The sequence below is a fragment of the Geotrypetes seraphini genome, chromosome 11 (assembly GCF_902459505.1).
Source record: "Geotrypetes seraphini chromosome 11, aGeoSer1.1, whole genome shotgun sequence".
NCBI classification, from domain to species: domain Eukaryota; kingdom Metazoa; phylum Chordata; class Amphibia; order Gymnophiona; family Dermophiidae; genus Geotrypetes; species Geotrypetes seraphini.
In genome coordinates, this window is record NC_047094.1 from 51064183 (window position 1) to 51081181 (window position 16999).

Here is a 16999-nt window from a genome sequence, read left to right on the forward strand (position 1 = left end):
TTTTTACATCGTCTAACTCACAACGTATAAGTTTCGTCCAGGAAGTCTCATGAAACATTTGACTATCCCTGCAGGACGAATAAGTCTAGGTCACCCACATCCCGCCCAAATACCACCCTATGCACTCCTCCAGATATGCCCCTTTCAGCTCTGGGCGCATAGTGGTATACAGAGACCTGAAGGCCCTGATTCTCCAAAAGTGCGTCCCGATTTTAGGCAGCTGTAGGCGTCCTACAGCTGTCTAATCAGCCAATCGGGATGCACATTTAAAAAAAAAAATGTTCCCCAGGCAGGCCGCCTATATTGAAGGCGAGGTCCGCAAGACACCTAGGCCCTGATTCTGTAAAGGACGCCCGTGAGAGGCGTCCTATTCAGAATCGGCCTACACTAAAACCCTGATTCTGTAACCGGCGTCCATATTACAGACGCTGGTTAGAGAATCGGGTTAGATTAGACACGGCCCGCTACACTTATCGCGGCAAGGGATCTCTCTGCCGCTATAAGTATAGCGGGCCGCGGCCTGTCCGATCGGATGTCCCCCCCTCCGACACTACCGACCGCCCCCCCCCCCGACATTACCGATCTTCCTCCCCCCCCGACATTACCGATCTCCCTCCCACCCCGGGCAAGAACCGTCTGGCCTGAAGAACAGGTTAGTTTGGAGGTTTGGGGGTTGTTAGCGCCGGGGGGGGCGGGGAGGGGTGCGTCTTCGGGCAGGAGGGATTGGACACCCTCCTGCCAGCAATCTGTAGTGTCGGGGTGGGAGGGAGATCGGTAATTTCGGGGGAGGGGGGGGTCGGTAGTGTTGGAGGGGGGGCATCCGATCGGACAGGCCGCGGCCCGCTATACTTATAGCGGCAGAGAGATCCCTTGCCGCGATAAGTATAGCGGCTGCGTCTACTTACAATGTAGACCAGCATTTTGCTGGCCTACATTTTAAGGTTTCTTCCTCTACTAGGGAGACGCGTAGGGCCACCTAGGTTCGCCTAAGGCCCGCCTAAGGCCCTTAGGCGAGCTTAGGCATCTTGCGGGTCTCCCTAGGCTCCCGGAGGCGCCTTCAGGGCTGCCTGGGAAGCATTTTTTAAAAAAATTGTGCATCCCGATTGGCTGATTAGACAGCTGTAGGACGCCTACAGCTGCCTAAAATCGGGACACACTTTTGGAGAATCAGGGCCGAAAAGTCCCTGGATACTGTCACAACCCTAGCCTAAAAGCTAAGTTTGTTCCAGATAAGGCTCCTCATAACCCAAGCCTTACCCTGAAAAGGGCTAACCAGTGTGACAGGTTAAACTCAGACAGACAGATAGGGTCTGAGTTCCAATTGAACCACCATGTTACAGAACCCTGGGGAGGAGAAGATGAGTGGGAGCACAGCCTGGAGCAGCAGGAGGTGCCTTACCAAAAAGGACAGCCTAAGAGGCAGGCTCAAAGCTCAGGTAATGCACAACTGCTGGGTTCAATTAAGGCTCAAAAGAAAACCCAGCAGAAGCAACAAGAGGCCCTTCCCCCTTTCAGGTCAGGGCGTGTTCAGCTGAATGCTTTAGAGGCTGAACTGAGAAAGGCTAAGGCAGTCTACCCTGGGCCAGCCCAGGAAAGAGGCTCGCGGGACTGGGCTCCTGAGTCTACACAAAGCCAGGACGTTGAAATGTTGGATGTAGCTCCTGTCCCTGAAGCCAGACAGACAGCTAGCTCGGATGCCACGGAGTTTATGGACACTGCCAGGGAACCGGAAGAAATATGCATGGATGAAAGCTAAGTGAAATTGCTTGACCTTGGGACATTAAATGTAGTGTGTTTTTTTTTTTTTCTTGGCATTTTTACTTTTTGCCTTTTTGCTGTTTGCCTGGGACTTGATTGCTGAAGGAGTGAAGAGATAGTAGTGGGGAGAATCCACACAAGATCCTCGGGTTGGGATTGTGGAGCCAATTGTGGCAAGTTTAGTTAAAGTGGATTCAGCTACTTCCTTCCCCCACCAGCCTGTTAGGTTAGTTGGGCAAGGCCTGTTACAAGCCAGGCCTGGACAACACATTCTACAAGTGTCTAAGCAGCACCTTGAATGACTCTGATAAAGCTGGCAAGTTTTGGTAGCCTTATCTTGTTTGTCCCTCTTGGACTGTGGGACTGATAGGGCAGTGCTACTATGAACTATTTGATTACTTACCTGCTTGTACCTGCAAGAAAGGTATGGGCTATGTGTTAGAAGCCCGGATTTTATGTTCGTGTTTTCTTTTTGGAGTTCAAAGACTTAACTCTGGCAAATTGCTACTTAGGCAATAAAGTGAGACTCAAAGGGGGTAAAACTTTATTGTTGCTGACAACTTGTTTTTTTTTTTGTTCTTTATTATACTGATAAAAACCAGCAGGACCTCCAACTTCTTCTGGAGGCACATTGAGGTCGGTCGTTGCTAAGCGTTGACCAGGGGCCAGCGTTAAACCCGGCGCTGGCAAGCTCACAAGACGACCAGAAATTTGGTTTGATTATCAGCACTTGAATGACCTGTTTCTTAGGTCATCCAAGTTCTGACTTGGGCGGGTTTATAAACATATTTAAGTTTTGATTATGAGCCCCATAGTATGTATTTTTGGTGGACTATTTAGGCTTAATATACTGCATTTTTCCACAAATGGGTCATTGTGATTTACATTTTTTAAATATATCTCTGAAAGGAATGTCATTAAATAAAAAAGAAAAGAACTTCATTCATACAACAAACTAATAAAATAACATTTAAATCTAATGACTTCATGTGATATCTGTGTCCCTGCAGGCTTAGAATTACTAAATTAAACATTAAGTGGAAAAACCCCCATCTTTTCATTAGAGCTTAACACTTATTTGAATTTCAAGAAGGATGATTCAAGCTGTAAAAATGGGGTAAGTCATTCTAAAGTTTAGGGGGCGATAAAGTAGAAAGCAGATTTTCTTGTTGATTCCCAATTTGCTTGTTTGGGACCTGGGAAAGCAAGTCGTTTCACAACTACAGAATAAAGGGCTCTAGACTGAGTATGTAGAATAATCATGGAAAACAGAGGTTGACCTGAGTGGAAAATTTTGTGTGTCAAGGTAAGGATCTTAAAAATAATATGAAACTGGACTGGTAGCCATTGTAGTCTTAAAAAAAGTGATGAAAGGGGCAAGCCCAACATAGCATACGAATTGCACTGTTTTGAAGATTCTGTAAATGTTTTAATTGAGTAATTGTGATATCAGGAAGAACTGAATTACAATAATCCAGTTTAGAAATTAATAGGACATAAAAAAGTGTACGAAGTGAATCAAAGTCAAGAGCGAAGATAACAAAGCTGGTAAATAGTAAAAAAAACCAGGATTGGACATTTTTAGAAATGTGTTCATAAAAAGATAGTTGAGAGTCTAAGGTAACTCCAAGATAATGGAAACTTTTAACTGATGTAATTGGTGTATTGAAAAGTATTGGTGTAAGAGTCAATTGTGAATGAGAGCCCAAGGTAATAATAATAATTTATTTCTTATATACCAAAGCCAATAGTAATTCGAGGTGGTTTACAACAAAGATGGGCTGGACAATCAGCGAATGGTACAATCAGAGGGTATGGTACAATCAGAGTAAAATAGGAACAATCAGCGAATGGTACAATCAGAGAAAAAGGTAAATCAGGGCAAAAGATAAATCAGGAAGGGCTTAGGGGTCTCAAGGTGTAAATCGGGTGAATAGGTTGGTTTTTAGTAGTTTCCTGAAGTTTAGGTAGGATGAAGTGCGAGGGATAATGTTGGCTAACCAATTATTAAGCTGACCTGCTCGGAAGGCGTAAGTTCTATTCATATATCTTTTGTACCGGCAGGCCTTTAGGGTTGGATGGCTAAACAGATGGGTGAGTTTTGATGGACGGTCTAGAATATAGTGGGGTACTAGGTATAGAGGGGCTAACCCTAGGATGGATTTGAAACAGAAACAGGCGAACTTGAATTGCACTCTTGCCTCCAAGGGTAGCCAATGGAGTCTTTGATAGTAGGGAGTTAAATGTTCCCATTTTTTTAGGCCAAAGATCAGTAAGATTGCCAAGTTCTGGATGATTTGTAATCTTTGAGTGGTTTTTTTGAAGGATCCCAGGTAGATGATATTGCATTAATCAAGTAGACTCAAGATGGAGGCTTGAACAAGTAGGTGGAATGAGGAAGTATCAAAGTACTTTCTAATGGATCTTAGCTTCCATAGGGTGGAGAAGCCCTTTTTGACCAGAAGGTCAGTGTGTGTTTCGAGGGTAAGGTTGCGGTCAAGGGTCACTCCTAGAATTTTTAAGGATTTTGTTATGGGGAAGGCCTGGCCATTTAGGGGGATAGAAGGGTCTTTGATCTTGTCGTTTGGACTGGCCAGGAAGAATTTGTTTTTTTTCTGAATTGAGTTTCAATTCAGAATTGAGTTTCAAGATCTAACATGTAGTGGTCTTTTCTGGGTTGAGGATGAGATGGTGGTCATATAGTCTACTTGAGAAAGCATCAAGCAGGTTTGAAGAGGGGACAAATCCGCGGACAAAGGGGAACCAAGAAAACAAAAAAGAATATCATCTGCATAAACAGAACATATGATAGCAAATGATTAAACCACAGTAATTAGAAGGCTAAGAATAATGTTGAAAAAGATTGGAGATAATAGTGATCCTTGAGGGACACCACAAGTGATATCATGACTGGATGATGACATGGAATGATGATTGACTGTAAATGTTCTTCCTGAGAACAGTGTTTTTCAACTGCTGGTCCTTGGACCAGTGCCGGTCCACAGAAATTTTCTGCCAGTCCACGGCCGGAACATGCCTCGGGCTGAGGAGATCAGTACATGGGAGGGAGGGAAAGGAAAGAAGGAAAGGAGATACTAGACCATGGAGGGGGAGGGAGAGATGCCAGGGCATGGGGAGGGAAGGAGTCAGATGACAGACTAGGGGAAAGGAAGGAAGAAGGGAGGGAGAGAAAGGAAGGAAGGAGAGGAGATTCCAGATAATGGAGGGGGAGGGATGTTAGAAGGAGGGGCATGGGGTGAGGGAAGGGAAACTTAAGGAGACAAATGCCAGACCAAAGGGAGAGGAGGTGCTAGAGTATGGAGGGAGAGAGATGCCAGGGCATGGGGGGAGGGAAGGGAAGGAGATAGAGATGGGGTAGAATTGGAAGGAAGGAAGGAAAGGAGAAGAGAGAGATGCCAGAGCATAGGGGAGGGGGTGGAGACAGAAAAATGGTGTGAAGCTGAAATTTGTTCAATAGTTTGTTTAAATTCTTGTTCTAATTTAGCGATTTGCTCAATAATTAATAACAGACTTACATTGACCCTCATATCTCACTTTCTCCTATTTTGTTTTAAAATGTTAAACTGGACAGTAGAGGTCTGCACGGGAACGGGGATTGTGGGAATCCTGCGGGTCCCGTGGGAATCCCATTGGAATCCCCCCTAACCCACGGGACTCCCATGGGGATGGAAGGCTTTGGAAGTAGAGGTCTGCACGGGAACGGGGATCCCGCGGGTCCCGCGGGGATCCCGCGGGTTCCCCCCCTGGCCCACGGGACTCCCACGGGGACGCCCCCTGGCCCACGGGACTCCCACGGGGATGCCCCCCTGACCCACGGGACTCCCACGGGGACGCCCCCTTGCCCACGGGACTCCCACGGGGATGAAAACAACCTACCTAAATTCTGGCGATGCAAGCATGCAGCTTACAAGTCTGGCGTCGCGTCGGGAAATAGCCATGTTGAGCAGTGAGCTCAGCACGTACACAGATGAAAGCCTTGCTTGCTGATTGGTCCGGCGGCCCCGCCCCACCGTGCCGCCGGACCAATCAGCAAGCAAGGCTTTCATCTGTGTACGTGCTGAGCTCACTGCTCAGCATGGCTATTTCCCGACGCGGGCATTAGGCTGTTTTTTGTCATTTCGGGTGGGGGATGGCAGCGGCAGCAGCAGCCTGAAAAAGAAATCATCCTGGCCGGGTTCGGTGTCATGCTCCGGAGCTTCTACAGCCTTCCTATCTCCCTCTCTCTTCTACCTGCGGCTCTCTTCGGCAACTCAGCAGCAACGATCGACACAAGCTTCTGGCGTCGGGGCCTACCCTCTGCGAGTCCCGCTTGTTTCAACTTCCTTTTTCCACAAAGGTGGGACTCGTAGAGGGAAGGCCTCGATGTCGGCAGCTTGTCTTGATCACCGCTGCTGACGAGTTGCTTAAGAGAGCCGCGGAGCAGGGGGGTGTTGCCAGGTGCAGGTAGAAGGGAGAGGGCCAGATGCAGGACTCGTGGGTGAGGGAGGAGAAGAGAGAGGGGAGAGAAACAAAAGGAAATATTTCATACTGGGCTGGGCCGGAGTGGAGAGAGGGTGGAAAGATTCTGGCTACAGGGTGCAGTAACAAAGGAAAAGGGGGGAAAGCTGAAAATGGAGATAGTGACACAAAGAAGAGAAAGGGTAAGCAGGACCTTCTGAATAAGGATAGAGATACAGAGGGGACATGAAGAGGAGGTGAAATAGAGACATAGAAGTAATGCTGAAAAAGTGTGTGTGGGGGGGGAGATAAAGACATTGAAAGGGCAAATGGTGAATATGGGGTAAAGACAAGGACAGAGACAAATGAAGATTCTGAAAAAGTGGTGAGATAGGGATATAGGTGAGATGGACACAAAGAAGGGTGATGCTGGAAAATAGGTGGAATGGTAATTCTGACAGACACAGAAGGGAAATGCTGGATCAAGGAGAGATGGGGCTCAGGCTGGATGGAATGAGGAGAAATGCCTTGTTGGCCCGGAACTTCCTCTCCTACGTCAGAATTGACGTCAGGGAGCGGAATGCTGGTCAGCGCGACGCTTCTGCAGGGAAAGCTTGGGACAGCGGTGGCTTGGGGACTATTCCCCGATGGCGGTGGCAGCAAACCGAGTGGCTTGGGGGAGGGCACGGAGAAAGAAAGAAAGGGGGCAGACAGAGAGACAGAAAGAAGGGGGAACAGGGAGACAGAAAGAAAAAGTTGGGGGAGAGAATGAGGTCTGGAGGAGAGGAAACATACAGGAGGCTGAAAGAAAGGAAGAAAGATTGGATGCACAGTCAGAAGAAGAAAGTGCAACCAGAGACTCATGAAATCACCAAACAGCAAAGATAGGGAAAATGATTTTATTTTCAATTTAGTGATCAAAATGTGTCTGTTTTGAGAATTTATATCTGCTGTCTATATTTTGCACTATGGCTCCCTTTTACTAAACCGCAATATTGTTTTTTAGCGCAGGGAGCCTATGAGCATTGAGAGCAGCGCGAGGCATTCAGCGTAACTCCCTGTGCTAAAACCTACTATTGTGGTTTAGTAAAAAGGGAGGGGGTGTATTTGTCTATTTTTGTATTTTGTTACCGAGGTGACATTGCATAGAGTCATCTGCCTTGGGAAATGTATATGGCAGATATCTTTGTTTTGTGTTCAAAAGAAAAGGAAATGCATTTCTGGTTTTATTTCTACAGTGTTGAAGTACTTGTTGGCCCTTGCTGTGACTGGTGGGGATCCCCAAGCACCGCCAGCAGAGGACCTCCTCTAGAGATGGTCAGAACTCCCCTCCACCAAGCGCAGCAGTCGCTGGCAGCATCCATGAGCCACTGAGGTGCCAGCATCTGTGACTCAGGGACGCTACTGCTGCCTGCCAAGCTTGGCAAAAGGGACCCCAGGCCAACTGCAAAGGAAGTCCTCAGCTGACAGTTTGTGGGTTCTCATCAGCTGAGTATTTATATTTTATATTTACATTAGAGGTTCTGGTAGAAACCCATTTACAAAGTATGTATTCTTCCCAATTAATATTTCCAAATTAATAGTCTCTTTGCTTATTTGTAAATGGGTCTCTACCAGAGCCTTTAATTCAGTAGCATAATTAAATAAAATAACTATTTCTGAAGTTTATAGGGAAGGATGGTGACGGAGAGGATTCCTCGCGGGGACGGGTGGGGACGGAGGGGATTCCTCGCGGGGACGGGTGGGGACGGAGGGGATTCCTCGCGGGGACGGGTGGGGACGGAGGGATTCCTCACGGGGACGGGTGGGGACGGAGGGATTCCTCACGGGGACGGGTGGGGATGGGTGGGATTTTGGCGGGGACGGGTGGGGACGGGTGGGATTTCTGTCCCCGCGCAACTCTCTATTTGGAAGCAGGGTTCGTCCATATAATATAATGGACACGTCAGCCTTAGTAAAAGAGAGGGTTTATAAGTTAATTACCTGAACAGAAAACAAAAAAAGGTTCCTCCAAAGAGATTCCACAAGAAAAACAGCAGCACAAACTCAAAAGAAACTGTGGAATTGATGATCCTATCAGAAGTAATTGCTGCTTTTTATGGGGGACGGGTGGGGATGGAGGTAATTCCTTGCGGGGATGGGTGGGGACAGAGAGGATCCTGGCGGGGATGGGTGGGATTTCTGTCCCCTTGCAACTCTCTACTGGACAGCCCCTGCCTTTCCTCCTCTCCTGCTGATTTTATAAACTAAATCAGGGGGCTGACTTGACTTCTCCTCTCCCCTGACATTTTTTCCAAATTCATCCTTAATGCCACTTCATGTGCTTGCAGGAAGATATGATCTTTTTCCTTTGGGCTTGGTATCCCTATGTTGCTCAGTTATATTACCAGGAACTTCCCTTTGAAAACTGCAACCTGTAAACAGGTACAGTATATCACTTTATTCAGGGGTCTCAAAGTCCCTCCTTGAGGGCCGCAATCCAGTTGGGTTTTCGGGATTTCCCCAATGAATATGCATGAGATCTATGTGCATGCACTGCTTTCAATGCATATTCATTGAGGAAATCCTGAAAACCCGACTGGATTGCGGCCCTCAAGGAGGGACTTTGAGATTCCTGACTTAGTTCCTGTCTGAGCAACTAGCTGATTCCTGTCCTGCTGCTGTATCTCAGTTTTATGTTTCTGTTTTTGAAGCAGCCAAAACTTTATCTGGATTTCTTCAAAATAGGCCGATTTAAAAAAGTCCAGTTTTATTCTGAAGTTTGTAGTCCTGTGTTCACTCTAGTGGAATGAAAGCCTGATAAAAGGTCAGTTCAATACTATTGATTTTACATTTGTTTACAGTTAAAGGTGTTTTTCTTGTCCACTGGAGCTTAAATCTGATTTTCCAAAATATGAAACTTGCATATGGAAATAATCATTATTTAAGGCAGCTTCCTCTTCAGCATTCAGAAATATCTGATTGTCTCAAAATAAAATATTTGTGGTCATATACTCATCCTTCTGGTCAGATTACTTATTTATAATGAGCTATGTAGGGGGCGTGGCTTAGTGCGCACACAAAATGGACGTGTGATCGCAGCGCTCCTCTTAACTAGGCAACGGTTGTTAAAAAAAAAGTTTTCCCCTTCAAGCCGTTTTCGGCGAAAATATCGAAAAGAAGAGCGGGAGCATGGCAAGCACCCGACAAAATAAAAACGAAACTGGTGGGTCGGCGAAAAGGCAGAAGCAGGATCAAATTACCCCGAGTAAGGTTCCGCTTCCTGCTGAAGAGTCGGAGGAGTTAAGCAAAGCCGAAGTTATGGAGGAACTGAGGCAAATTAAACAAATGCTGAAAGAGAATGTGAGTAATATGGCTGAAATGAAGGAAGAAATACTGAATATCCACAGACAAATGGAAATAACCAATAAAAGAACAACAGAGTTAGAAGCTAAAATGGAGGGTTTAGAATGTGAAGGAAAAAGATGTAAAAATGACAGTTTGGAACTTATTCAATTGAAAAATCAGCTGGAAGATTATGAAAACCGAGGAAGAAGAAAGAATATAAAACTTTTTGGAATGCAGGAAAATTTGGAAGGGAAAAATGCCATACAGTTTTTAGAAAATCTAATTCCTAAAATACTGCAGTTGGATTTCAAACAGCCTTTGGAAATAGAAAGGGCGCACAGGATTCCAACAAAAAATATGGAAAATCAAGGGAGGCCAAGACCATTAATATTCAAGATGTTAAGATACCAGCAAGCAATAGAAATTTTAAATGCTGCCAAGAAAGATAAAAATTTAAATTATAAAGGATCCAAAATATGGTTTTTGCCTGATTTTGCTAAAAATACAGCAAACAATAGGAAGAAATTCCTTGAATTGAGACCTCAATTAAAGGAAAAAGGATATAAATATGGGTTGTATTACCCAGCAAAAATGAGGGTATCTTGTGGGGATAAATCTTTGTATTTTGAAGATCCGGAAAAGCTAAAGACCTTTCTTTCAAAATCAGAACCTATGTCATTTTAGCACAATGGATGTTGAAATGAAAAGAAAATATTAAGTCTGGTTTGATGGATATTGAGCAAAAAATTTAATGTAAAAAACTATGAGACTTTGGAGTGTTGAAGAAAGAAGAATATGAAATAAAGAATAGGAAATAAAATGGACAAGGGAAAAAGACAATAAAAGAATATAAAGAAGTAAAAGCAAGAAGGATGGATTGGAAACTCATGAGACTGAACTTTAGAAGATTGAGGGATGGATGGCTGAAGTAAAGAGTGAACAGAAAGGAATAAAGCATTTGAATAATTAACAAAAGGAGAAAAGTGAAGAATGGACAAGATAATAATACAAATGGGAAAAAGAAGAAAGCAGAATGGATAGACTAAAAGGATATTAAATAAAATGACAATTGACAGTCAAGAGACTTAAGGGAAGATGGATACAGATAAGAAATAAATATGAAAGTTCAGTTAATTTAATGTCAGCAAATGAAAAGTAATGAATGAAAGGACAACAAAAAGAAGAATATAGAATGGACTAATTATAGACAGAAAAGATATATTACATTTAGATGCAAGGAAAGGAAAATGAATAATATACAAGAAAGATACATAATATGAATTTATTGGTAATTGAAGGAGATGACTAAAAGATTAAATGTAAAGTTTGATTTTGTAATTTTATAGTTTTAAAAGGATTGAATTTTAATTGGAAAAAAGGAAATGTATAAATGTATTAAAAAAAAATTAATTATAAAATGAAAATTTTAATTTTCAGAATGAAATAAAATGTTTATATATAAATAGAAGATAAAAATATAAAATTGTAAACAATTTTTAAAGAAGTAATGGATATTTGTTTTTAGGTATTAAAAGGATGATAGGGGTTGTTGGATTAGAGAGTATGAGATATAAGAAAAATGATAATACTTTATTAAATATATATTTATGATAGAATTGTTGTATGAAGTAAAATATGGGGGAAATGAATTTAAAGATTGGTGAGAAGATAAAGATGCATTAATGGAATGTTAGGAGTTAAATATGGTTATGTGATCAAAGGTTAAATAACAGATAGAGAAAGTAATTATTTTAAAATGGTAAAAAAAAAAAGATTTTATGATTAGAAGTGAAATATACTAAGATACATTGTGGAGAGTTAGTGAGTTTGTCTTAAGAAATGATAAAGGGGTTATTAATAAATATTGGTTGCCTGGGGGGAGGGGGAAGTTGGGGTTGCTGTTCCAATGTGTGTCCTTAAGCAGTCATTATATTGGGGGGGAGGAGGGGGAAAAAGATGGGCTTAAAAGGTATTACTAGAATGATTAAGGAAAAGATTAATAAGGGATTGGGTATTTTAGGGATAAAAATGTGTGTCATTGAGAGAAGTTCTTTAGATCTTAAATATGAAAGAAGGAAGGAAGAAGATTATGATGAGAAGTTTAAAATATATTATGTCTTTTAAGATATTCTCTATTAATGTTAATGGCCTGAATCATGTAATCAAAAGGAAAAAGGTATTAGCATTTTTAAAAAAGCAAAATGCGGATGTTTATTGTTTGCAGGAGACTCATCTGAATATAAAGGAATCACAGAAACTAATGGGTGGGTGGGTGAAGGAATGTTTTTTTGCTCCAGCAGTAGGTAAAAAAGCAGGGGTAGCAGTTCTTATAAATAAAAAGTGTATGGCCAACTTTAAGTAGTAAATTCAGATCCACTTGGAAGATGGTTACATATAGATATGAGTATGGGAAATAATACCCTGATGTTGTTCAATATATATGCCCCTAATTCGAATCAATCAGAATTTTTAAAAAAATTGCAGAGTATGTTGTTACCACTGGCTGCTTCTAATTTAGTGGTGGCTGGAGATTTTAATGCTGTAATGGATCCATTATTGGATAAAAAACCAGGTAAAAGTATAAAATCTTTAGGTTTAGATAATTTGGCTCAATCATGTGATTTGAAGGATATATGGCGTATTCTTCATTTTAATGATCAGGAATTTTCATTTTGTTCACAGGTTCATAAATCATTTTCAAGAATAGATTATATTTTTATTTCATCACATAAGGTGCAACAAGTGATTAAGGCTTCCATAGATCCTATTATTATTTCGGATCATGCGGGAGTATGGATAGAATTACAACTAGATCAATTAGAGAATAGAATACCTCTTTGGAGATTTGATAATGCATTGCTTGTCGATGACAAATTTTTGGAAAATTTTAAAACACAAATTAATGATTACTTCCAAATAAATTTAGTGGAGGATACATTTATTGAAAATGTATGGGACGCATTTAAAGCGACCATGAGAGGTTATATTATATCTTATTCGGCTTTTGTTAGGAAACAGATTAAAATGCAGTATATAAACTTAGAAAAATAAATTAAAATATTAGAAACTAAATTGGTAAGTAAATGGGAACATGAGGTATTGCAAGCTCTTTTGAAAGCAAAAGGTAAATATAATGATTTAGCTTCAAAAATGATAAGAAGAAATTTGTTTTCCAAGCAGACAATGTATTATGGAAATTCTAATAAGGCGGGAAGATTATTAGCGAATTATCTTAAAGCAAAAAAAAAGACGAACTAATATTAATGGGATAAAAGATGATAATGGTATAATAACGAATCAAACGGATATAATTTTAAAACAATTTCTAAAATTTTATAAGGAATTGTATTCTTCTGAGCCTTATTTGGAGAGGCAAAAAGATGGTAAAAATTTTTTAGATTTAATTAATGGACCTAAGGTTCCTGATCATATAAAACGGAGTTTAGATGAACCTATATCATTAAAAGAATTAGAAACAGCATTGAGATCTCTTAGAGTTGGATCCGCTCCAGGTGGTGATGGTTATACAGTAAAATTTTATAAAACATTTCAAAATGTCCTTTCCCCATATTTACTAAATTTATATCAGACACAACTTATAAAAGGTGATATTAAAGATACTATGGCTGAATCAGTAGTAATTGTTTTGCCTAAGCCAAATAAAGATCCTACTTTGGTTTCGAACTACAGGCCTATATCTTTAATAAATGTGGACAATAAAATTTTGGCGAAAATTTTGGCTTTGAGATTAGCCAAAGCTCTCCCACATATTATAGACACGCATCAGACTGGTTTTGTTGCTAAAAGGCATTCCTCTAATAACTCTAGATTATTGTTTCATATGTTAAATTTATAAAAAAAAATCGATGAACCGGCTTTTACAGTTTCATTGGATGCAGAAAAAGCGTTTGATAGGGTAGAATGGAATTTTATGTATCAAGCTTTAGAATGGTTTGGTATAGGTTCTGGATTTATACAAATGGTAAAAACATTGTATAGCTTCCCGATTGCAAGATTAAATATTAATAATAGATTATCTGAAGGCTTTAAATTGCAAAGGGGAGTTAGACAAGGTTGTCCTTTATCTCCTTTGTTATTTGATGTTGTATTAGAACCCTTATTGTTAGCAATACAGCAAGCAAAGGGGATACAGGGTATTCCATATTCTGATATGGAGTATAAAATTTCGGCATATGCGGATGATATTTTACTTTATTTGAGAAATCCAGAGTCTACCTTATCTTGTCTATTAGAATTACTTGATATGTTTGGTAAATTTTCAGGTTATAAAATTAACTGGAGTAAGTCGGAAATTATACCTTTAAATGTTCATTGTGTAAAAGGACTATTTGATGATTTTCCGTTCATATGGAAGGAAGAAGGATTTAAATATTTTGGTATTCAAGTTAAAAATACAATTGAAGATACATAAAAGAAAATGAAAAATTTGTATTAAAAAGAGTTACGGAGTTGTGTGAGCAATGGAACCCTTTACATATTTCTTGGTGGGGGAGAGTTCAAACTATTAAAATGATGATGTTGCCTGTAGTTTGTTACCAAATGAGTATGATACCTATTTATTTTCAGGGGTCCTTTTATAAAAAGCTTAATAGCATTTTAACGAAATTTCTTTGGCTTGGTAAAATACCTAGAATAGCTTTAGTAACTTTGCAAAAATCAATTAAGGAGGAAGGGGTAAATTTTCCAAATTTTTATAGGTACCATCAAGCCTATATTTTACGTCAGGGTATGTATTGGATCCTCCCAGAACTTATAGATAATGCACCGGATTGGTTGTATTTGGAATGGCGCCTTATGTTTCCCCTAAATTTAGTTCATCTTCCAAGTATCAACATGCCTAGAAGATACAGAGAAAATAAGATATTAATGGATACTTGGAAAACGTTGAGGTTTATTAGTAAATTAACACCTATCCCAATAAACAAGTCAACTAATCAGTCTTTATGGATAAACTCCAGAATCAAAATTGGCGGAGCTCAAATCCTTTGGAAGAACTGGATTATTGCAGGCATTCGGTCTCTAAATGATGTTATTTCAGAAGGTAAACTGCTGGAGTTTTCACAATTGCAACATAGATTTGGTCTTAATAAAACACAAAGTTTTAAATGGTTGCAATTGAAGCAGGCCATTCAGGTTGGGTTCCCTGAATGGAAAACATTGAATAATCAATACAGTTTAGAGTTCTTATGTTTTCAAGCAGACTTCCTAGGGCATCAAGCTGCATTGTGGTATAAATTAATATCTGGATATTTGAATAAAAAACCAAAAAATGGTCTAAGAGACATTTGGAGCATTGAGATTAAGCATCAAATTATTGCATCTCAATGGCCACTAATTTGGTCTTGGAGAATGAGATGTACAGTTTCAGCATCTATGAGACAAACTTGGTTCTTTTCATTACATAGAGCTTTTTGGACCCCTACCCGTTTGCAAAAATTAGATAGTTCTAAGTCCAATAAATGCTGGCACTGTAATCTGGAACTTGGGACATTGGATCATTTACTGTATCATTGTCCCTACATTAAAAGTTTTTGGAATGCAATTTGGCCACAAATTAATAAATTGATGGAAAATCATGTAGCAATATCATATGATACAGTGTTATTTGGAATGATGATGAGAAAAAAAAGTCAAATTTCACCAGAAAATAACAAGCTTTTAAACTAGTTATGACAGGGGTTGCCATTCAGCATATATCCAATAACTGGAAGAATCATAGTAACCTTAATTATACATTTTGGTGGAATACAATTTGTCATATATTCAAAATGGAAAGAGCAATAGCAATACAAAAAGGGACATATCCTAAATTTATAAAAATATGGAGGCCATTGACAAAATATTGTAGTGAATGAATAGTAGGATTTTTCTTCTTCTTTTCGTTGTCTTCTTTATGGCACACATGGAGGGGGTAGTGAAAATAATTTTACATAACATGTTATAATATGGCATACAATATGTATAAGGTGATTGGAAAGTACTTGAAGGGTGGGGGGTGGGGGGGTGGGGGAGGGGATAAAAGTATGTTTAGAATATTATGTAATAGATATAAAAGTGATATTGTGTATTCATAAGTTGTAATTCAATATTTTGTACACTTCATGTAAAATATGAAAATGAATAAAGAATTTAAAAAAATATATATAATGAGCTATGTATATATCCCTGACATTTCTTTATATCCTCCTAGGAAGCTATTGCAGTCTGGAATGGGAAACAAGTGATAGTGTATGAGCCATCAGGAGCTACTCTGCGAAATACAGGTAAAATTCTTCCAGTGTGTTGAGAACAGTAAGGAAAGTATGCAACAAATCATGGAAAGTAATGGATTTATAGCAACAGGATTTTGATGTTTCAGTGGAACAAATCAACTGAACAAGAGGAGGCATGAAGAAAGAAAATAAAAATTCTAATGGAGAGAAAATATCATTAAGACTGGGAAAATATGTGACAGATGATTAAGGTCTCTTTTACAAAAATGGAAGGTGTGCAATAATTATGAGTGAAAACTCTGATACATAACTGAATATTCTAGTGCAATGTATCTTGTGGCCCTGAACACTAGGGCCTTATATCCCTACCAGCAAGTTGCTTGCAGAAAACTGTCAATCATGTTTTCCCACTCCTTCTGCTCCCTCCTGCTTCCCAGGGAGCTGCTCCTGCCCCTTCAGTTTGTTTTCAGCAAGCAAGTTGTTCAGAAGTGTTTTTAATCTGCTGTGCTGTTTTTATTGTTTTGGGGTATTTTGCTTAGTATTCTTTGGAGGCTCGGTGCCTGGAGATTCCCACTTGGTGGGATCTCTGCCAGGAAGAAGACTCAGTCTCGCACAGCAGATGTCTTCTGCTAGCAGGATCAGCTCTTTGGAGACACCTAGCTAGCCAGCCTGTTGGAATTTTTTTTATTGTTGTTGTTTTCTTTTTAGAGCTCAGTGGCCTCTGCATAGCTGCTCGAATCCTTGATTCAGTCAGGAGCTTGAGCGCAAGCTGTGTTTTCTTCCCGGCTCATCCTGGACTAACAGTGGTCCAGCTGCATGATCCTCCCCTTTTTGTGGTACTGTTTTCCGGGGGGTTGAGGTTCAGTCTGAACTCAGTCTGACTGGAAGCCAGAAGACCAGGTTCGTCCAGTGAATCTGTTAGGCAGATTTCTTCTCCCTTTGATTCCAGCTGAAATCCTATGCTGAAGCAGGCAGGCACCATACCACATTGCACAGTGAGTAAGGGTATTGAAGCCTATGGGAAAAACAGGGAGGGTCATTAAAAATTGAATTTGAGGCTTTCTGACCTCAGAGCCCAGGTCCCCCACCTCCAAAACCCCTTTCCCTGTGATTTTTTTTTTCTTTCAAGGAGGTCTCTAAATGCCATTTTTCTGACAGTGGTCATCTTGGATTTTGAACAATCTTGGGTTTTTTTGCCTTCATCTGCCTTAAAACCCCTTGAT

The 16999-nt window shown here is 40.5% G+C and overlaps 1 protein-coding gene across 3 annotated transcripts in view; it reads left to right on the forward strand.

Annotated features, from left to right (window-relative positions):
- IFT140 (intraflagellar transport 140) overlaps positions 1 to 16999 on the forward strand; it is a 478284-nt gene that overhangs the window by 146593 nt on the left and 314692 nt on the right. For all 3 annotated transcript variants that reach the window (XM_033914590.1, XM_033914591.1, XM_033914593.1), the window contains exon 11: positions 15755 to 15827. In XM_033914590.1, coding sequence (XP_033770481.1) covers positions 15755 to 15827 — 73 coding nt within the window. The remainder of the gene's footprint in view (positions 1 to 15754; positions 15828 to 16999) is intronic.